At 45.8% G+C, this 23,933-nt stretch overlaps 1 protein-coding gene across 1 annotated transcript in view; it reads right to left on the minus strand.

The window, feature by feature from the left end:
- The window catches only part of LOC116974061 (sodium-dependent proline transporter-like), a 69,067-nt gene extending 45,403 nt beyond the window's left edge, over nt 1-23,664 (minus strand). The window contains exon 1 of the mRNA XM_033022177.1: nt 23,399-23,664. Coding sequence (XP_032878068.1) covers nt 23,399-23,482 — 84 coding nt within the window. The 5' untranslated portion in view covers nt 23,483-23,664. The remainder of the gene's footprint in view (nt 1-23,398) is intronic.
- Between the last annotated feature and the right edge of the window lie 269 nt (nt 23,665-23,933).

Here is a 23,933-nt window from a genome sequence, read left to right on the forward strand (position 1 = left end):
AAAACCGTGAGCTCCAGGTTCAAGAACAGCTTCCTCCCACCAACCACTGCACAACACTGACCTCAGCAACTGTGATCTACTGTAGACTGTGTCTCTTGTTCCACTTAAGGACTTTGCTCGATTCTGTACTATTCCAGTTACCGAGTATCATTGTTTTAAATTTATTGCATTATTTATTATTGTACGTTTATCTGTGTGTTAGTGCGTTAGTGGGCCTGTTCAACAGCAGCAAGCAAGAATGGAATTGTACTGTGTTCAAGAAGGAACTGCAGATGCTGGAAAATCGAAGGTACACAAAAATGCTGGAGAAACTCAGCGGGTGCAGCAGCATCTAAGATGGGACGACAGATGGCACAATGGGCTAAGTGTTCGGCTGGCAACCGGAAGGTAGCCGGTTCGAATCCCGCTTGGAGTGCATACTGTCGTTGTGTCCTTGGGCAAGACACTTCACCCACCTTTGCCTGTGTGTGAATGTGTGTGAATGTGTGTGAGTGATTGGTGGTGGTCGGAGGGGCCGTAGGCGCAGATTGGCAGCCACGCTTCCGTCAGTCTGCCCCAGGGCAGCTGTGGTTACAGAAGTAGCTTACCACCACCGAGTGTGACTGAGGAGTGAATGAATAATGCGATGTAAAGCGCCTTGAGTATTAGAAAGGCGCTATATAAAAATCCCATCCATCATTATTATTATTAAGATGCTGCTGCACCCGCTGAGTTTCTCCAGCATTTTTGTGTACCTTGGAATTGTACTGTAGCAGGTACATATGGCAATGAACCACTCTCGATTCTGAAGGACTGTAAGTTATAATTTTACCTGATGTATTCTTGCTCGCAACAAACCTGTAAACGATCTTTGGCTCTCTTTGCCCCTTAAAAAGAAAAGTCCACCCTTTGGTCTTGCTCGCTAAACGCCTCCGCGATACTTTCTCCCCATGTTTGGAGCTTTGCTGTCAGGTGAAGCTCAGACGTCCTTGTTGTAATTCACGCGTCTGTGTTCAGCAGTCTGATGCAGGATCCTTCACAGTTTGGTTTGGCAGCAGCTCTGCCCAAGATGCTAATGGCATGAAGCCTTCATAACAAGAGAATTTGCGTGTAGGAGTAAAGAGGTCCTTCTGCAGTTTGTACAGGGTCCTAGTGAGACCACACCTGGAGTATTGTGTGCAGTTTTGGTCTCCTAATTTGAGGAAAGTGTGAGCTGTGAGGAGGATGCTTTGAGAATGCAGGGTGACTTGGACAGGTTGGGTGAGTGGGCAGATGCACGGCAGATGCAGTTTAATGTGGATAAATGTGAGGTTATCCACTTTGGTTGCAAAAAACAGGAAGGCAGATTATTATCTAAATGGCGTCTAGTTGGGAAAAGGGGATCTGGGGGTCCTTGTTCATCAGTCAATGAAAGTATTAATGTAGCTACAGCAGGCTGTGAAGAAAGTGAATGGCATGTTGGCCTTCATAACAAGAGGAGTTGAGTATAGGGGCAAAGAGGTCCTTCTGCAGGGCCATAGTGAAACCACACCTGGAGTATTGTGTGCAGTTTTGGTCTCCGTATTTGAGGAAGGACATTCTTGCTATTGAGGCAGTGCAGCGTAGGTTCACCAGGTTAATTCCCGGGATGGCGGGACTGTCATATGAGGAAAGATTGGAAAGACTGGGCTTGTATTCACTGGAATTTAAAAGGATGAAAATGGATCTGATAGAAAAGTATAAAATTATAAAAGGACTGGACAAGCTAGATGCAGGAAAATGTTCCCAATGATGAGGGAGTACAGAACCAGGGGCCACAGTCTAAGATTAAAGGGGGCCCATTTATTTATTTATTTATTCCGAACAAGTAAAGACATTAAAGACATTAATAGTAACAAAATCGAAATTATCAAACAATTGGACGAAAAGGAGTGAGAAGAAGATTAACTTATTAAATCTCACCCCTTTTCTCCAACACTTCTACCATGTTTAAAAATCAATTAATTAATAATAATAATACTACCCTAGGCAATTTCCCGTAATACCTACAGACATATATATACATACAACTATTATGTACATACAAACTTCATATCTGAAGTACCCAAACATAAGTAAACAATAGTAAAGCAATAGATAAACATTAACCCCCACTTGTCAACCATCCCCTCCATCCCTGTACCCCTTGAGAATTATTTTTTTATATATCATTTTAAAATGATTCATGTTTGTGCATTGCTTTAATTCCCCGTTCAATTTATTCCACACTCCTACTCCACAAACCGAAATACAAAAGGTTTTTCTAGTCGTACGGACTTTTTGTTTCTTAAAGTTAAATATTCCTCTTAAATTATAACCCCCCACACGCTCGTTAAATAATTTTTGAATGTTTCCAGGTAAATTTTTATTTTTGGCCCTAAACATTATCTGAGCTGTTTTGAATGTAAGCAAATCTTCTAATTTTAATAATTTTGACTCTAAAAATAATGGATTCGTATGACCCAGATACTTAGCATTATGGATAATACGAATTGCTCTTTTTTGCATCATGGTTAATGAGTGTATCGAATTTTTATAGTTATTACCCCAGACTTCTGCACAATAATTTAAGTAGGGTAAAATCAATGAACAATAAAGAATACGGAGTGATTTGTAATCCAGAGCTTGCTTGGCTTTGTATAATACAGAGATACTTTTTGACAATTTTAATTTTACATGTTTAATATGTGATTTCCAGCTTATTTTATCGTCAATTATAACCCCAAGAAATTTATTTTCATGCACTCTTTCAACTTCCACCCCATTTATCTTTATACTTACTAGTGTATTTATTCTACAATTATCAAATAACATTATTTTAGTTTTACTCAGATTTAATGACATTTTATTCCTATCAAACCATATTTTCAATTTACCCATTTCTTTTATTATTTTATCCATTAGCTGGTTTAAATTTTCCCCAGAACAAAAAATATTTGTATCATCTGCAAACAAAACCAGCCTCAAGACATTGGACACATTACAAATATCATTTATGTACATGATAAATAATTTTGGGCCCAGCACTGACCCCTGTGGTACACCACACACAATGTCCAAGCATGTAGAATTATGACTACCCAGATTTACAAACTGTTGCCTGTTACTTAAGTAGCTTTTAATCCAGTCCAGTACTATTCCTCTAATTCCATACCTCTCCAATTTTTTTAATAAGATCTCATGCTTAATTGTATCAAATGCTTTTTTTATGTCAATGAATATCCCAGCTGCATATAATTTATTATCAATGGCGTTTGTGATGTCTTCAGTTAATTCTAATATTGCAAGCGATGTTGATCTATTTGTTCTGAATCCATATTGACTTTCTGTGATTAATTTATTCTTTTCTACAAATTTATCTAATCTATTATTAAACATTTTTTCTAGTATTTTGGAAAATTGTGGGAGTAAGGAAACAGGTCTATAGTTTGTAAAATAATGCTTGTTCCCAGTTTTGTATATTGGTATTATTTTTGCTATTTTCATTTGAATTGGAAAAGTACCGGTTTGGAAGGATAAATTACAGATGAATGTTAAAGGTTTGGAGATCCCCTCAATGACCATCTTAACTAGCGACATGTCAATGTCGTTGAAATCGGTAGACTTTTTATTTTTACATGTTTTGACAATATCCAACAGTTATTTTTCTTCTACTGCCGTAAGAAACATAGAGCAGGGTTTTCTCTCCACTAAATTCTCAGGAGTTTCTCCAGATGTCCCTGGATCAGGGATGTGTTTAGCCAGGTCTGGTCCAATATTTACAAAAAAATTATTAAAGCTATTAGCTATATCTTCCATATTATAATTTTCCTTATCCTTATCAATAAAATACTTCGGGTAATTTGTTCTCCCCGGACCATTTCTGATAATGCTATTAAGTATGCTCCATATTCTTTTTATATTGTCTTTGTTATCATCTAATTTCTTCTTGTAATAATCTTTCTTGCTTTTTCTTATGATGTAAGTTAATTTATTTTTATACTTTTTATATTTATTTTCTGTATCTTTAGTTCTCTTTCTTATAAAATCTCTGTATAGGGCATTTTTTTTTTTGCAAGCATTTTGTAATATTTGTAATGTAATATGACATTTAGTATATTTTGATTTTCTATTATATTCTTTAATTGGACAATTTTTATCATATAATGACTTAAACATAGCAATAAATGTTTCATAAGCACTATCAATGTCTCTTTTTTGGTATATTATATCCCAGTTTTGTACCAATAGATCATTTTTTAGTGCATTGATAGCTTCCTCCGATCTCACTCGTCTATATTCTATTAATTTGTTTGGTTTGTTGTATTGTGGATATTATCATAAACTATAAAAACTGGCAGATGGTCACTTATATCATTAATTAATAATCCACTTACTATTTTATTTTCCACATCATTGTTGAATATATTGTCAATGAGTGTAGCACAATGGGAAGTAATTCTACTCGGTCTAGTGATTTTGGGAAATAGACTCATACTGTACATTGTATTGATAAAATCTTCTGTAAGGTTGTGTTGATTAGGATTTAGGAGGTCAATATTGAAATCTCCACATAAAAACACTGATTTACTACTTGTTATTGAAAACATACTCTCCATCCAGCCCCTGAAGTTTCAATACTTGACCCTGGTGCCCTATATATACAACTAATGATTACATTTTTATTACCACCATTAATTATTTCTATAGTTATACATTCATGCAGATTGTCAACCACAGTTGTCATATTATCTACTACCTTATAATTCAGAGTTGTATCCACATATAGTGCTACCCCTCCTCCCCCCTTATTTTTTCTATTAATGTAATTGAAATCATATCCGTCCATCTCAAAATCAATTCCTTTTTCCTGATTAATCCATGTTTCAGATATTGCGATAACACTGAATGGTTGTAAAAATTTGTGTAAATACTCTTTAATACTATTGAAATTCGCATAGAGGCTCCTGCTATTAAAATGTATAATCGATAATTTGCCTTTTGCATTAATGTTCTGATTATACTGTTCCTCTGTGTAGTAGCAGCAGATATTTTTGTCGTTAGAATTAAAGTAAAAATTATTGTCCGGGTCTATATCGTATTCCAAATCCTGTAAATTGTGATCGGTATGTTCAAATGGTTGTAACTTCAGTTGTTTCTTTTCGCTTATTATTTTAATTACTTGACTGCCATTTCCAGATGTAAATGACTGAATTCAAATATTGCTAATTTTCAGAATAGGTCATCTATGACTAAACAGAAATTAACAATTGAATATAAAGCACATTCACTAAAACTGAGATGAGAAAAAACATTTTCACCCAGTGAGTTGTGAATTTGTGGAATTCTCTGCCACAGAGGGCAGTGGAGGCCAAGTCACTCTTAGATAGAGTTCTGGGGGCTAGCGGAATCAAGGGATATGGGGAGAAGGCAGCCATGGGTTATTGATTGTGGATGATCAGCCATGATCACAATGAATGGTGGTGCTGGCTCGACGGGCCAAGTGGCCTCCTCCTGCACCTAATTTTTATGTTTCTATGTTTTCAATGACTGCAAGAAATTACAGAGAGTTGTGGATGTAGCCCAGTCCATCACACAGACCACACTCCCCACCATTGTAGATGTAGCCCAGTCCATCACACACACCACACTCCCCACCACTGTAGATGTAGCCCAGTCCATCACACACACCACACACCCCACCATTGTAGATGTAGCCCAGTCCATCACACAGACCACACTCCCCACCATTGTAGATGTAGCCCAGTCCATCACACAGACCACACTCCCCACCATTGTAGATGTAGCCCAGTCCATCACACAGACCACACTCCCCACCATTGTAGATGTAGCCCAGTCCATCACACAGACCACACTCCCCACCATCGACTCATCGGGAAAGCAGCCACCATCATCAAGGACCATTCACACCTTGGTCATTACATATAACCATATAACAATTACAGCATGGAAACAGGCCATCTCAGCCCTTCTAGTCCGTGTCGAACACTTATTCTCCCCTCGTCCCATCTACCTGCGCTCAGACCATAACCCTCCATTCCTTTCCCGTCCATATAACTATCCAATTCATTTTTAAATGATAAAATCGAACCTGCCTCCACCACCTCCACTGGAAGCTCATTCCACACAGCTACCACTCTCTGAGTAAAGAAGTTCCCCCTCATGTTACCCCTAAACTTCTGTCCCTTAATTCTCAAGTCATGTCCTCTTGTTTGAATCTTCCCTATTCTCAGTGGGAAAAGCTTATCCACGTCAACTCTGTCTATCCGTCTCATCATTTTAAAGAACTCTATCAAATCCCCCCTTAACCTTCTGTGCTCCATCACTCCCGTTGGGCAGGAGGTAGAAAAGATTGAAAGCCTGTACCACCAGACTGAGAATACACAAAAAGCTGGAGTAACTCAGCGGGACTGGCAGCATCTCTGGAGAGATGGAATGGGTGATGTTTTGGGACGTGGCCCTTCTTCGGACTAAGAGAAAATCCCCTTGGAGTCTGAAGAAGGGTCTCGACCTGAAACGTCACCTATTCTTGCGCTCCATAGATGCTGCCTCACGTGCTGAGTTTCAACAGGCAACAGACAATAGATGCAGGAGTAGGCCACTCGGCCCTTCGAGCCAGCACCGCCATTCAATGTGATCATAGAAACATAGAAAATAGGTGCAGGAGGAGGCCATTCGGCCCTTCGAGCCAGCACCGCCATTCAATGTGATCATAGAAACATAGAAACATAGAAAATAGGTGTAGGAGGAGGCCATTCGGCCCTTCGAGCCATTCATTGTGATCATGGCTGATCGTCCCCAATCAATAACCCGTGCCTGCCTTCTCCCCATATCCCTTGACTCCACTAGCCCATAGAACTCTATCTAACTCTCTCTTAAATCCATCCAGTGACTTGGCCTCCACTGCCCTCTGTGGCAGGGAATTCCACAAATTCACAACTCTCTGGGTGGAAAAGTTTTTTCTCACCTCAGTCTTAAATGACCTCCCCTATATTCTAAGACTGTGGCCCCTGGTTTTGCACTCACCCAACATTGGGAACAGTTTTCCTGCATCTAGTTTGTCCAGTCCTTTTATAATTGTATATGTTTCTATAAGATATCCCCTCATCCTTCTAAACTCCAGTGATCATGGCTGATCATCCACAATCAGTACCCCGTTCTTGCCTTCTCCCCATATCTCCTGACTCCACTGTTTTTAAGAGCCCTATCTAGCTCTCTCTTGAAAGTATCCAGATAACCGGCCTCCACCGCCCTCTGAGACAGAAAATTCCACAGACTCACCACTCTCTGTGAGAAAAAGTGTTTCCTCGTCTCCGTTCTAAATGGCTTACCCCTTATTCCCCAGCATTTTTGTCTACCGTCCATTTTTCCAGCATCTGCAGTTCTTTCATAAACAAATCACTCTAAATTAAGATCATGACGTCACAATGTCTCTCCTATTGATACTCCTTTGACTTGCTGCACCACATTCCATACATCCATACCCATAGTTAGTAATGGGCTTGCTATGTACCTTTGTTTAGGCCGCGTTTGGAATTAGAGGCTATTAGCTGTGAGGAGAGAGGTTGGACAAACGTGGATGTCTTCTCTGATGCGCTGAAGGTTGAGGGGAGACCTGATAAAATTAAGAGGCATTGATAGGGTGGACCAGGGGTCGACAACCTATGGCCCACGAACCAGATCCGGCCCGTAACCCCAAATCATCCGGCCCGCGGGCAGATTTCTTTTTCAATTTGTTTTTGCGACCTGGGAACTGCAGCCAGTCCCGGGGACGAGAGCTGACAATAGACAATAGACAATAGGTGCAGGAGTAGGCCATTGATGGACAGAGCCATTCATGGAGGCAGAACGAGGTTGCCAACCCCTGGGGTAGATAGTCAGAACCTTTTTTCCCCCCAGTGTGGAAATGCCAAAGACTAGAAGGCACAGCTTAAAGGGCCTGTCCCATTTACGCAACTTTATCAGGGGACAGCCGGCACCCGTCATAGGTCGTTGCAGGTTGCCGAAAAATTTCAACATGTTGAAAACCCAGCGGCGACCAGAAAGACGCCACGACTCTTTGGGTGACTGAGGAGACGACTCACGACCATACAGGCGACATGTCGCGGGGTGACGTGTATGGTGAGGGGTGACGCGGGGTATGGCCGTGAGTAGTCGCCGAAAGAGTCCTACCTTGTTCTGGTCGCCGCTGGATTTTCAACATGTTGAACATTTTCGGCCACCTGTAAAGACCCATGACGGGTGCCGGCAGTCGCCGAAAAGTCACGTAAGTGGGACAGGCCCATTAAGGTGAGAGGGGTAAAGTTTAAAGGGGATGTGTGCGGCGAGGTTTTATTTAAAGATACAAAAGTGAATTTGAGAGGTTTTATAGACAATAGACAATAGACAATAGGTGCAGGAGTAGGCCATTCGGCCCTTCGAGCCAGCACCGCCATTCAATGTGATCATGGCTGATCATCCCCAATCAGTACCCCGTTCCTGCCTTCTCCCCATATCCCCTGACTCCCCTATTTTTAAGAGCCCTATCTAGCTCTCTCTTGAAAGTATCCAGAGAACCTGCCTCCACCGCCCTCTGAGGCAGAGAATTCCACAGACTCACCACTCTCTGTGAGAAAAAATGTTTCCTCGTCTCCGTTCTAAATGGCTTACCCCTTATTCTTAAACTGTGGCCCCTGGTTCTGGACTCCCCCAACATCGGGAACATGTTTCCTGCCTCTTGCGTGTCCAAGCCCTTAACAATCTTATATGTTTCAATGAGATACCCTCTCATCCTTCCAAACTCCAGAGTGTACAAGCCCAGCTGCTCCATTCTCTCAGCATATGACAGTCCCGCCATCCCAGGAATTAATCTTGTAAACCTACGCAGCACTCCCTCAATAGCAAGAATGTCCTTCCTCAAATTATGGGACCAAAACTGCACACAATACTCCAGGTGTGGTCTCACTAGGGCCCTGTACAACTGCAGAAGGATCTCTTTGCTCCTATATTCGATTCCCCTTGTTATAAAGGCCAACATGCCATTCGCTTTCTTCACTGCCTGCTGTACCTGCATGCTTACTTTCATAGACTGATGTACAAGGACCCCCAGATCCTGTTGTACTTCCCCTTTTCCCAACTTGACGCCATTTAGACAGGTACGTGGATATGCAGGGAATGGAGGGATCGAGTCAAGGTGCAGGCAGGTGATTAAGGTGAGGGGAGCGCGTTTACTTGCAACGTCAGCTGTGGGAGGCGCTCACAGGGTAAGGGACAAGGGGTGACTGTTCATAGGTCATAGTACCATAGAAAATAGGTGCAGGAGTAGGCCATTCGGCCCTTCGAGCCAACACCGCCATTCAATATGATCATGGCTGATCAGTACCCCGTTCCTGCCTTCTCCCCATATCCCTTGATTCCTTTGGCCCTAAGAGCTAAATCTAACTCCCTCTTCAACAGGGAGTCCTGATTCAGTCACCAATGCAGCAGAGAAAGGCGGGCAATTGTGCCATAGTTTAGAGATACAGCGGGGAAACAGGCCCTTCGGCCCACCGAGTCTGCACCGACCAGCGATCTCCGCACACTATCACCATCCTACACGCACACAATGGACATTTTACATTTATACCGAGCCAATTAACCTACAAACCTGCACGTCTTTGGAGTGTGGGAGGAAACCGAAGATCTCGGTGAAAACCCACATGGTCACGGGGAGAACGTACAGACAGCACCCGTAGTTGGGATCGAGCCTGGATCTGTGGTGTTGCAAACGCTGTGGATGGCGGTAGATGATCATCTAAAATCAGGACCCCGTTCCTGCTTTCCCCCCTTATCCCTTGATTCCGTTAGCCCTAAGAGTTATATCCAACTCTCTCTTGAAAGCACCCAGTGAATCGGCCTCCACTGCTTACTGTGGGTCGATGTGCCCGGATTATGGCGTTGGTGGAGTAGGCCGCTGGAGCAGCCTGGGGCTCGATTAGATCAAGCCCCGCTCCAGGGGCCTGAGTGTGGGGATCGGACGCTGCCTACAGCGGCACGGTGCGACAGTGGATACCAGCAACTTGGCTTGGCCAGGCCGAGCCTGCAACACTGCCAGGACAGCGGGCTTTTGTGGCTAGGTTGACTTGAAATGCCACCAAAACATGGTGGCCCTTGTATATTTTCTCAGTGTACAGGTACAAGTCAAGTCAAGTCACTTTTATTTCTATAGCACATTTAAAAAATAACTCTCGTTGGCCAAAGTGCTTTACATTGGTGGAGGTACTAACGTTATACAACATTGGTTCATAGATTAAATACAAACATCACTACATACATATAGCCCTCGCTCAGAGGACGTCAAGAAGGCTTGGTAGTAGAGAGTGGGTTTTCTCCGAAATCTTTGGTTTCCTCCCACACTCCACAGACGTACAGGTGTGTAGGTTAACTGGCTTTGTGTAAATGTAAATAGTCCCCAGTGTGTGTGTATTAGGATAGTGTTAAGTGTGCGGGGATCGCTGGTCGGCACGGACCCAGTGGGCCGAAGGGCCTGTTTCCGCGCTGTATCTCTAAACTAAACGATTTAACTAAGGTTGTGCTATGTATATTAACACTTTTACTGAATTGTAAGTGAAAGGTGAATTCTACTGGACCTCAGTACATGTGACAAGAAAGTACCGTCGAATTATTGAGTTTGACCTGTCCAACATGGACATTGTGGGCCGAAGGGTCTGTTCCTGTGCTGTGCTGTTCTATGTTCTATGAGAGAGACTACTTGGACAGCTCGTGCGGGTCACGGTGGCGCAGCGGTAGAGTTGCTGCCTCACAGCGAATGCAGCGCCGGAGGTGCTGTCCGTACGGAGTTTGCACGTTCTCCCCATGGCCCGCGTGGGTTTTCTCCGAGATCTTCCGTTTCCTCCCACACTCCAAAGACGTGCAGGTTTTGTAGGTTAACTGGCTTGGTAAATGTAAAAATTGTCCCTAGTGGGTGTATAGGGTAGTGTTGGTGTGCGGGGATCGCTGGCCGGGGCGGACCCGGTGGGCCGAAGGGCCTGTTTCCGCGCTGCATCTCTATACGAAACTAAAGAACAAAGAACAGTACAGCAGAGGATCAGGCCCTTCAGCCCACAACGTTCGTGCCAAACATGATGCCGAGACAAGCTCTTATCTGCCTGCATATAATCCACATCTCTCCATTCTCTGTATATCCATGTACCGATCCAAAGGTCTCTTAAACACTATCTGCCTCCACCACCAGCCCCAGCAGCGTGGTCCAGACACCCACCGCTCTCTGTGTAAAACATCTTCCCCACACATCATCTCCTGCCTCTCTCACGTTAAAACTACGCCGTCTAGTATTTAATGTTGTACAGGGTCTTGGTGAGACCACACCTGGAGTATTGCGTACAGTTTTGGTCTCCTAATCTGAGGAAAGACATTCTTGCCATAGAGGGAGTACAGAGAAGGTTCACCAGACTGATTCCTGGGATGTCAGAACTTTCATATGAAGAAAGACTGGATAGACTCGGCTGGTACTCGCTGGAATTTAGAAGATTGAGGGGGGATCTTATAGAAATTTACAACATTCTTAAGGGGTTGGACAGGCTAGATGCAGGAAGATTGTTCCCGATGTTGGGGAAGCCCAGAACAAGGGGTCACAGTTTAAGGATAAGGGGGAAGTTTTTAGGACCGAGATGAGAAAAACATTTTTCACACAGAGAGTGGTGAATCTCTGGAATTCTCTGCCACAGAAGGTAGTTGAGGCCAGTTCATTGGCTATATTTAAGAGGGTTAGATGTGGCCCTTGTGGCTAAAGGGATCAGGGGATATGGAGAGAAGGCAGGTACAGGATACTGAGTTGGATGATCAGCCATGATCATATTGATTGGCGGTGCTGGCTCGAAGGGCCGAATGGCCTACTCCTGCACCTATTGTCTATGTTTCTATGTTTCTATGTCTCCATTCTGGAGAAAAAAAGGTTCTGACTGTTTACGTTTGGGGTGTGAGATTGCAACCTTCACGTGGTCCGCCCTTGTTTCGACGAATGCAATCAACCTAGCGTGCACAAACAAATAAGATCAAATAGAAGAAGTTGCCCTACAACTTTAGGCTGTGCACGCCACACGCAAGAAGAAGAAGACTGTTTACCTTCTCATAATTTTATCTACTTCAATCAGGTCACCCCGCAACCTCTGACGTTCCAGAGAAAACAACCCAAGTCTGTCCACCCTCCCCCTGTAGCTGAAACCCTCTAATCCCGGCATCGTTCTGGTGAACCTCCTCTGCACCGTCTCCAAAGCCCCCAACATGCTTCCTGTAATGGAGGCGACCAGAACTGCACGCAGTACTCCAAACACAGCCTTAACTGGAGAGCGGTCCTGAACTGCTATCTACCTCATTGGAGACCCTCGTACTATCTTTGATTGAACTTCACTGGCTTTGCCTTGCACTAAACATTATTCACGTTAGTCCCTTTATCCTGTATCTGTACACTGTGAACCGATCGATTGTAATCATTGTCTTTCCGCTGACTGGTTAGCGCGCAACAAAAGCTTCTCACTGTACCTCGGTACACGTGACAATAAACTAAACTGTCCAAAGTCCTATAGAGCTTCATCGTGACGTCCTGATTCTTATACTCATTTATGTTGCCACTTATGCTGTGGACTTGGACACCAACATCCCTCTGTACATCAATGCTGGATATGGGGAGAAGGCAGGAACGGGGTACTGATTGGGGATGATCAGCCATTGAATGGCGGTGCTGGCTTGAAGAGCCAAATGGCCTACTCCTGCACCTATTGTCTATTGCCTATTGTCCATTGAGCCATGAATGGTATATTTCCCTCTTACCTTTGACCTCCCAAAGTGCACCACCTCACACGTGCTCTGATTAAACTCCATCTGCCATTTCTCGGCCCATTTCTGAGCTGATTTCTATCCTGCTGTCTACTGTCAAAGTGCATAACCCCAGCAATCTTGGTGTTGTCTGCAAACTTACTAAAACCAGCCCATCTACGGTCCAAGATTGACCACAGGTAGTCACCACAAGGGGCCAGAGTGCTGACCACTTGACCTGAGAGAGCAGAGGCCACCTCGACTGAAGTCCCGTCACCCCTTTGCTCCACAACTCCCAGCATCCATCCAGCCAACTGAGACAAAAGCACACTGGATAGCCACCAAGTGGTCACAGGAGTGGAAGGCAACCTCATCTCCATTACACAGCTACATCTCTTCACCAGATAAAAGCAGTCCAGGGTCTGAGCTCCCCAGAGGAGCATGGGTGAAGCTCAACAGACTTGGTACTGGAGTTGGGCGTTTCAACGCCAGCGTGTGAAGATGGGGGCTCCGCCAGAGCCCAGCCTGTGAATGTGGAGCAGAACAACAGACAGCCAACCATGTCATCTCTGGGTGCCCGCTCTACCACCCACCAAATGGAGCTGTGTCAGGGCCTGGCAGACATTGACGCCAACACAGACAACAAACTGGCTGCTCAACACCCGGCTTGAGATCTAACTGTTCCTTTGGTTTATGTTTCATTCACAAGAGGAAGAAGAAGAGCTAAGAGATGGTCTGGGCAACATGTTCAGCAGAGGCCTGGTGGGCCGAGTTAAGGGCCTGTCCTACAATGGGCGTCATTTGCTCGTCACGCAGGTGGCAATGCGCGCGCAATGCACACCATGCGTGAAGCATAAATGATGTCACCTAAATGACGTCCAAGTTGGACAGGCCCTTTAGGCCACAAATATTCAAAGCGTTGTAAACAAACATGTGCTGGTGCTGCAGTCAGCTCACCTTCCTGTTGCAACTTGTCACCACAGATGGGCTGTTAGATGATGTTAGTCACACACGCAGCCAGACCGGTGGTTAGACCGGTTTACATTCAGAGCGCTGATACATCTGGTGAGACAAAGTGCGGCGTGCAGGCACTGAGGCCTCAGCCTCACTTCCTCACACCACACCCAATCATCTGTAGAAGTGTCCGCCACTTGGTTCCTCTGGCCACAACTATTCACCAGTAATTCCGTCTACAGAGAAACATGAAGTGGTTTCAGAGAAGTGTGAGGTGTTGCATTTTTGGAAGTCTAACATGGGGCAGGACCTACACAGTGAATGGTAGGCCTCTGAGTAGTGTTGTAGAGCAGAGGGATCTAGGAGTTCCCTGAAAGTGGCATCACAGGTGGATAGAGTGGTCAAGATAGAAGACTTTTGAAACATAGAAACATAGATGCAGCGTAGGTTCACAAGGATAATTCCCGGGATGGCGGGACTGTCATATGCTGAGAGAATGGAGCAGCTGGGCTTGTACACTCTGGAATTTCGAAGGATGAGAGGGTATCTTATTGAAACATATAGGATTATTAAGGGTTTGGTCACGCTAGAGGCAGGAAACATGTTCCCGATGTAGGGGAAGTCCAGAACCAGGGGTCACAGTTTAAGTTCATTATCCTATACAGGGACACATGACAATAAACTCACTTGAACTTGAACTTGAGAATAAGGGGTAAGCCATTTAGAACGGAGACGAGGAAATACTTTTTCACCCAGAGAGTTGTGAGTTTGTGGAATTCTCTGCCTCAGAGGGCGGTGGAGGCCGGTTCGCTGGATGCTTTCAAGAGAGAGCTAGATAGGGCTCTTAAAGATAGCGGAGTCAGATGATGAGGGGAGAAGGCAGGAACGGGGTACTGATTGGGGATGATCAGCCATGATCACATTGAATGGCGGTGCTGGCTCGAAGGGCCGAATGGCCTACTCCTGCACCTATTGAATGGCGAGCCAGCACCACCATTCAATATGATCATGGCTGATCATCTAAAATCAGTACCCCGTTCCTGTCTTCTCCCCATATCCCTTGATTCCTTTAGCCCTAAGAGCTAAATCGAACCCTCTCTTGAAAACATCCAGTGAATTGGCCTCCACTGCCTTCTGTGGCAGAGAATTCCACAGATTCACAACTCTCTGGGTGAAAAGGTTTTTCTTCATCTCAGTCTTAAATGGCCGACCCCTTATTCTTAAACTGTGAGCACTGCGTAACTCAGCATCTCTGGAGAGAAGGAATGTATGACGTGTCAGGTCGCTTCCAGCACATTGGCCTTCATCAGTTGGAGTATTGAGTATAGATGTTGGGAGGTCATGTTGCAGTTGTATAAGACGTTGGTGAGTATTATGTTCAGTTCTGGCTATGACGTTATAACCTTACAGGAAAGTCGCTGTCAAACTGGAAAGGTGCAGAGAAGATTTACAAGGATGTTGCCAGGACTAGAGGGTGTGAGCTATAGGGAAAGGTTGAGCAGGCTGGGACTCAGGAGGATGAGGGGGTGATCTTATAGAGGTGTATAAAATCATGAGAGGAGTTAATCGGGTAGACGCACAGAGTCATTTGCCCAGATTAGGGGAATCGAGGACCAGAGGACACAGGTTCAAGGTCAAACAGGAAAGATTTAATAGGAATCTGAGGGGTAGCTTTTTCACACACAGGGTGGTGGGTGTATGGAACGAGCTGCCAGAGGAGGTAGTTGAAGCTGGGACTATCCCAACATTTAAGAAACAGTTGGACAGGTACATGGATAGGACAGGTTTGGAGGGATATGGACCAAGCGTAGGCAGGTGGGACTAGTATAGCTGGGGCATGTTGGCCGGTGTGGGCGAGTTGGGCTGGAGGGCCTGTTTCCACACTGATCCTGGCTGAGATTTTACCGCTTCCCTGCACTAATCCCGTATCCGTGGATACCCTTCACAGCCAAAGTTATATCCAACTTTGCCAGAGGAAGCTGCCGAAGCTGATACAGTCATTAGGATATATATCTATAGATAGATAGGACGGGTTTCAAGGGATATGGGCCAGATGTGAGCAAATGCGACTGGACTGAGGTGCCAACTAGCACAGCATGGGTGAGTTGAGGCAAGGGGCTTGTTTGTGTGCTGTACTCAATCATGCTGATGGTGGTTTATACCGAAGATAGACACAGAGTGCTGGAGTAACTCAGCGGGTCAGGCAGCATCTGTGGAGAACATGGATAGGTGACGTTTCACAGAGTGCTGGAGTAACTCAGCGGGTCAGGCAGCATCTGTGGAGAACATGGATAGGTGACGTTTCACAGAGTGCTGGAGTAACTCAGCGGGTCAGGCAGCATCTGTGGAGAACATGGATAGGTGACGTTTCACAGAGTGCTGGAGTAACTCAGCGGGTCAGGCAGCATCTCTGGGAAAAAAGAATTGGTGATGTTTCGGTCGGAACCCTCCTTCAGACTGAAAGTAAAGGTGCGGAGGGCGGAGGGGGAATAAAATGGAGTCTAGAAAAGGCCAGGACCAATCAGGGTCGGCAACAGATGACCTCAGGAAGGGTTTAAGAAAGAACTGCAGATGCTGGAGAAATCGAAGGTAGACAAAACTGCTGGAGAAACTCAGCGGGTTAGGCAGCATCTATGGAATGATGGAATAGGTGACGAATCAGGAAGGGTGGAGCCCACAATGGCCCATTGTTGGCTGGGGAAGGTCTGATAACAAGATGGATACAAGTAGAACAGGTAGGACCTGGATGGGGGGAGGGGAGGGAATACAGGAGTTACTTGAAATTAGAGAAGTCAATTGTTGTTCCTTCAATTTGCTATGTGGCCTCACTCTGACAAAGGAGGAGGCCCAGGACAGGGAAGTCAGTGGGGGAAGGGGAAGTTAAAGTGTTTGGCAACCGGGAGATCGTGTTGGCCAAGGTAGAAGAAGCATAAGTGTTCAGCGAAACATAGAAACATAGATAGTAGGTGCAGGAGTAGGCCGTTCGGCCCTTCTAGCCAGCACCACCATTCAATGTGATCATGGCAGATCATCCAGAATAAGTACCCTGTTCCTGCTTTAGACAATAGACAATAGACAATAGACAATAGACAATAGACAATAGGTGCAGGAGTAGGCCATTCGGCCCTTCGAGCCAGCACCGCCATTCAATGTGATCATGGCTGATCATCCCCAATCAGTACCCCGTTCCTGCCTTCTCCCCATATCCCCTGACTCCGCTATCTTTAAAAGCCCTATCTAGCTCTCTCTTGAAAGCATCCAGAGAACCTGCCTCCACCGCCCTCTGAGGCAGAGAATTCCACAGACTCACCACTCCCTGTGAGAAAAAGTGTTTCCTCGTCTCCGTTCTAAACGGCTTACCCCTTATTCTTAAACTGTGGCCCCTGGTTCTGGACTCCACCAACATCGGGAACATGCTTCCTGCCTCTAGCGTGTCCAAACCCTTAAGAATCTCGACCCCCTTCAGTGTGAAAACGGATCCCCATCCGAAATGTTGACTGTTCATTTCCCTCCGCAGATGCTGCCTGACCCGCTGAGTCCCTCCAGTGATTTGCTTTTTTGTGCAAGATTCCAGTATCGGCACTCTCCAAGTCCATAGCTCCGTGAAAGTGGAAACACAAGGGTGTTAAAGTAGTGGCATTAGGCTGTGCTTGACTTCATCGGTTGGGGCATTCAGTGCAAGATTCAGGAAGTCACGTTGCAGCTTGATAAATGTGTGGTCAGGCCGCATTTGGAGTATTGCGTACATTTCTGGTCAGCCCCATCACGGCAAGGATGTGGCTGGTGGAGGCTTTGGAGAGGATGCAGTGGGCGTTTACCAGAATTGAATCACTTCCCGCTAGAAGGCAACTCCGGACCGTCAAAGCCGCCACAACCAGACATAAAAACAGCTTTTTTTCCATGAGTAGTAGCTCTATTCAATAACCAAAAGTCTGTAGCCTCCTTTTGCCCTGGTATTTTATTTCATTCACATGTTTACACTATAATGTGTTCATCTTAATTTTTTTAATAGACAACAGGTGCAGGAGTAGGCCATTCGGCCCTTCGAGCCAGCACCGCCATTCAATGTGATCATGGCTGATCATCCCCAATCAGTACCCCGTTCCTGCCTTCTCCCCATATCCCCTGACTCCGCTATCTTTAAGAGCCCTATCTAGCTCTCTCTTGAAAGCATCCAGAGAACCGGCCTCCACCGCCCTCTGAGGCAGAGAATTCCACAGACTCACCACTCTCTGTGAGAAAAAGTGTTTCCTCGTCTCCGTCCTAAATGGCCTACCCCTTATTCTCAAGTTCAAGTGAGTTTATTGTCATGTGTCCCTGTATAGGACAATGAAATTCTTGCTTTGCTTAAGCACACAGAAAATAGTAGGCATTTACTACAAAACAGATAAATGTGTCCATATACCATGATATAAATATATACACACATGAATAAATAAACTGGTAGTGCAAATAACAGAAAGTGGTTGCTAATAATCAGAGTTTTGTCCGAGCCAGGTTTAATAGCCTGATGGCTGAGGGGAAGTAGCTATTCCTGAACCTGGTTGTTGCAGTCTTCAGGCTCCTGTACCTTCTACCTGAAGGTAGCAGGGAGATGAGTGTGTGGCCAGGATGGTGTGGGTCTTTGATTAGTCTATTCTTAAACTATGGCCCCTAGTTCTGGACTCCCCCAACATCGGGAACATGTTTCCTGTTGTTTTAATGTTTTATGTTTTATTCTTAATTGTCAATGTTGTGTTATTACTTGCGGGCGGAGCACCAAGGCAAATTCCTTGTATGTGAACATTCTTGGCCAATAAACTTATTCATCCATTCGTTCCTGGATTAGAGGGTTTCAGCTACAGTCTCAACAAACCTACAGTAGATTGTTTTCTCTGGAGCTTTGGAAGTATCTTGTGTCTGCCTCACATTTATGCCCAATATCCTGTCAAAGACATTCTCCTGGTGGAGACAGACTCTGGTCACCATGCCCACCCAGCCTATATGTCGGCAGTCATATCCTCAGTTGCTGAATACATCACCGGTCTCACCAACAGACTGAACACAGTGGACAATGAACACACAGAATCTCGCACGCCACTACTAGCGGCAAGGTGGGCTGCCATTATCAGGTCACTCCTTGTAGATGGGGCGGCACGGTGGCGCAGCGGGTAGAGCTGCTGCCTCACAAGGCCAGAGACACGGAGTTTGTATCTGTTCTCCCCGTGACTGCGAGGGTTTTTTCCGGGTGCTCCGGTTTCCTCCCACACTCCAAAGACATACAGGTTTGTAGGTTAATTGGCTTGGTGTAAATGTAAATTGTGCCTAGTGTGTGTGTGTGGGATAGTGTTAGTGTGCGGGGATGGCTGGTCGGCGCGGACACGGTGGGCCGAAGGGCCTGTTTCCGCGCTGTATCTCTAAACTAAACTAAACTAAACCAGGATAGAGGTTCCTCTTCAGCTTCCAACATGCTATCTTTCAGTTCAGTTTATTGTCACGTGTACCGTGGTACAGTGAAAAGCTTTTGTTGCGCGCTATCCAGTCGGCTGAAAGACTATCCATGATTCATCATCATCGGCGGTCACTGGAAATGAGTACGGCTGTCCTCTCATGGAGGACGCCTGTGCGTGACTTTGTTTAACGTGGGGAGACTGGTGCACAGACAGCCACCCCACGGTCCTCGACAGATCTGGGTCAGGATCCAGTAACATGGAGTCCAAGACGACCGGAGACCCTTTTCTGCTGCAGCCTTCATCCGCCTTCCCAGCCGTTGTGACGCTCCACTAAGGTCAGCCATCGTCCTCCGCCTGTTCCACCATTGAGGTCTTGGTTGGATTGGCTCTTTGTCAGAGACCTCCCCCTCGACCTTACCGCCATGGGTGGCCCTACCAGGATCCTAGCTCCAGACGGCATCGCTCTCAGGATCTCAGGACCACATAAGCTTCTCCTCCACGACAAGGTGACAATCCATGGATTACAATCAAGTGAATAGCGTTTAGTGCAAGGTAAAGTCCAGCGACAAGCTGCCTGCCAGGTACATACACATCCACCGTGCCAAGCCATGTGACAACACTGTACAGTTGAATGGGATCACCGCTCTATACTCAAAACCCTCACTCACTTTAAATTCCAGACATCTCTCTACCTTCAAGAAACACAATGACTGGAAAAGGTGCAGAAGAGATTTTCCAGAATGCTATCTGGGCTCGCAGGCTTGAGTAAGAGGAAGAAGCTGGATAGGTTGCGAATGTTTTCTTTGGAAACTAAGGGGTGACCTTATTGAGGTGTACAAGACCAGTTGGGGGCACGGATAAAGTGAACGCTCACAGACTTTTTCCCAGGATGGAAGATTCCAACACGGCTTATGGTGAGAAGTGATAGTGTTAACAGGAAGTTCAGGAGCAACATTTTCATTCACAGGGTAGTCTGTATCTGAAGGAGCCACCAGAGGAAGCTCTAGAAGCAGATACAACTTTTAGAAACATAGAAACAAAGAAAATAGGTGAAGGAGGAGGCCGTTCGGCCCTTCGAGCCAGCACCGCCATTCATTGTGATCATGGCTGATCATCCCCTATCAATAACCCGTGCCTGCCTTCTCCCCATATCCCTTGACTCCACTAGCCCCTAGAGCTCTATCTAACTCTCTCTTAAATCCATACAGTGACTTGGCCTCCACTGCCCTTTGAGGCAGAGAATTCCACAGACTCACAACTCTCTGGGTGTAAAAGTGTTTCCTCGTCTCCGTTCTAAACGGCTTACCCCTTATTCTTAAACTCTGGCCCCTGGTTCTGGACTCCCCCAACATGTTTCCTGCCTCTAGCGTGTCCAAGCCCTTAATAATCTTATATGTTTCAATAAGTTACCCTCTCATCCTTCTAAACTCCAGAGTGTACAAGCCCAGCCGCTCCATTCTCTCAGTATTCGACAGTCCCGCCATCCCGGGAATTAACCTTGTGAACCTACGCTGCACTCCCTCAATAGCAAGAATGTCCTTCCTCAAATTTGTAGACCAAAACTGTACACAATACTCCAGGTGTGGTCTCACTAGGGCCCTGTGCAACTGCAGAAGGACCTGTTTGCTCCTATCCTCAACTCCTCTTGTTGTGAAGGCCAACATGCCATTCGCTTTCTTCACTGCCTGCTGAGTTTGCTGTTGGATGGTTCAGAGTCAAGAATGCTTAATCGGCCCTGAAGCAATGAAATTCTTACTTGCAGCAAATGTCACGGTAAGAATGCAGAAGAATGGGGTTAAGAGGGAAAGATAGATCAACCATAATTGAAGGGTGAAGTTCACTTGATGGGCCGAATGGCCTAATTCAGCTCTATGACACATGAATTTATGAACAGCATAACAGGTTTGTAAACGCACATAGATATTATAATAAACACACATTAAAAATGTTCAAGAAATTTAAAAAAAAACAAAGCCCAAAGTCTCTAGTGCAACAACAGTAGTTTGTAGTTTGAAGTTTAGGATGGAGTTTGTAGTGTTTAATAGAAGCTGTTTGTGAAGAAGCTGCAGACACATGCAAAGATACTGGAGTAACTCAGCGGGTCAGGCAGCATCTGTGGAGAACATGGATAGGTGACGTTTCACAGAGTGCTGGAGTAACTCAGCGGGTCAGGCAGCATCTGTGGAGAACATGGATAGGTGACGTTTCACAGAGTGCTGGAGTAACTCAGCGGGTCAGGCAGCATCTGTGGAGAACATGGATAGGTGACGTTTCACAGAGTGCTGGAGTAACTCAGCGGGTCAGGCAGCATCTGTGGAGAGAAGGAATGGGTGACGTTTTGGGTCGAGACCCTTCTTCAGTCTAAAGAACCTGAAATGTCACCCATTCCTTCTCTCCAGAGATGCTGCCTGTCCCGCTGAGTTACTCCAGCATTTTGTGTCTATCTTCGGTTTAAACCAGCACCTGCAATTCCTTCTTACAAATGAGGAAACTGCTCCTGAATCTGGACGTTACTGTTTAAAGGCAGAATCTCTAAAACTGTTCAGCTGCAATCAAATGTGTAAGAAGGAACTGCAGATGCTGGTTTAAACCGAAGATAGATACAAAATGCTGGAGTAACTCAGTAGGTTAGACAGTGTCTCAGGAGAAAACGTCACCCATTCCCTCTCTCTGACGAGGCTGTCTGACCTGTTGAGTTACTACAGCTTTTTGTGTCTTTCTTAGGTGCTGCAACCAACTCTCTTTGGAATTTCGAAGGAAGGGAGGAGATGTTGAAATGGACAACATTCTTTAGAGGCTTGACAAGGTTGACACAGGCATGGTACTCTCCCTAGATAAGGAGTCTCAGACCTGGGGACACAGCCTCCAATTAAGGCTTCGGCCTCTCAGTACACGGGTACAAAGTGTTTTCTCCAGAGATTGGTGACTCTTTGGAATTCCCTCTCCAAACGAGTTAGGGGAGTTTGTCCGTGAATATTCAAGAATGAAGCTGGAAAGAGTGCAGGGAAAACTTATGAGGGGTGTGTAGGAAGGAACTGCAGATGCTGGTTTAAGCCGAAGACAGGCCCTTAAGCCAACCTTGTCCTAAGGTGGTGTACTGGGCTGGTCTCAGTCCCAGTGCCTGCACACTACCTGTCCCAACCCCAGCCGCCCAGCATCTAGTGTGTAGCACAGAACTGCAGATGCTGTTCCCGATGTTGGGGGAGTCCTGAACCAGGTTTAAGAATAAGGGGTAAGCCATTTAGAACAGAGATGAGGAAACACTTTCTCACAGAGATTTGAGTCTGTGGAATTCTCTGTGGAGGCCAGTTCTCTGGATACTTTCATGAGAGAGCTAGATAAGGCTCTTAAAGATAGCGGAGTCAGGGGATATGGGGAGAATGCAGGAACGGGGTACTGATTGGGGATGATCAGCCATGATCACATTGAATGGCGGTGCTGGCTCGAAGGGCCGAATGGCCTCCTCCTGCACCTATTGCCTATTGCTGGTTTAAATCGAAGGTAGACACAAAATGCTGGAGTAACTCAGCAGGACAGAAGGAATACATAGAAAATAGGTGCAGGAGTAGGCCATTTGGCCCTTCGAGCCAGCACCACCATTCATTGTGATCATGGCTGATCATCCACAATCAGTAACCCGTGCCTGCCTTCTCCCCATATCCCTTGATTCCACTAGCCCCTAGAGCTCTATCTAACTCTCTTGTAAATTCATCCAGTGAATTGGCCTCCACTGCCCTCTGTGGCAGAGAATTCCACAAATTGACAACTGTGTGAAAAAGTTTTTTCTCATCTCTGTTTTAAATGGCCGCCTCTTTATTCTTAGACTGTGGCCCCTGGTTCTGGACTCCCCCTACATTGGGAACATTAGCTTGTCTATTCCTTGTGTCATTTTATACGTTTCTATAAGATATCCTCTCATCCTTCTAAATTCCTGTGAATACAAGCCCAGTCTTTCCAATCTTTCCTCATATGACAGTCCCACCATCCCGGGGATTAACCTTGTGAACCTACGCTGCACTGCCTCAATAGCAAGGATGTCCTTCCTCAAATTTGGAGACCAAAACTGCACACAATACTCCAGGTGTGGTCCCACCAGGGCCCTGGACAACTGCAGTAGGACCTCTTTAGTTTACTCCTATACTGGGTGCCTGGAGAGAAGGAATGGTCGAGACCCTTCTTCAGACTACCCAGCATCTAGACTCAGCTTCATCCCGCCACCTCACCTGAGGACCTCCAGGTGACTTTATTTCCTCTTTGTTGGTGTCTGTTTTCTTCATGTAGTTGGCCCATGTTTCGAGGAATCTCATTGAGCAGAGCTGCCCGCTGCTGCTGCTGACATCTAGGCAGTATCTGCGGCAGGGGTAGAGTCGTGGAGCGGTGCTGGGAGCGATCGGCTGACAGGTAATCCAGGTGGCTCCAACCCCGACACTGCTGCCTCACCTGTACGGCGAGCGAGCTCTCTCACCTGGTCGCCTAGGAGACTGGGAGAAAATAGCTGGAGGCCAGCGTGTTTATTGCAGTTCAAACAAAGGCGAGAGAGGGAGGGAGGGAGGGAAGGCGTTGCTCTCACGCACACTATGCCCGATTAGCTCTGTGTTTGGTGCTGGAACAACTTCACAATTCAAGCGAGGGAGGGCAGAAAGATGAAACTCAAAGGGACAACTCCCAAATCAGCTGGGATCCCACAGCAACAGGCAGCAAGAGCAGAGAACATGAAGGGGTGGGAGTGAGGGAGGGGTGGGGGTGAGGGAGGAGTGG

This window comes from Amblyraja radiata, chromosome 6 (assembly GCF_010909765.2).
Source record: "Amblyraja radiata isolate CabotCenter1 chromosome 6, sAmbRad1.1.pri, whole genome shotgun sequence".
Classification (NCBI taxonomy): domain Eukaryota; kingdom Metazoa; phylum Chordata; class Chondrichthyes; order Rajiformes; family Rajidae; genus Amblyraja; species Amblyraja radiata.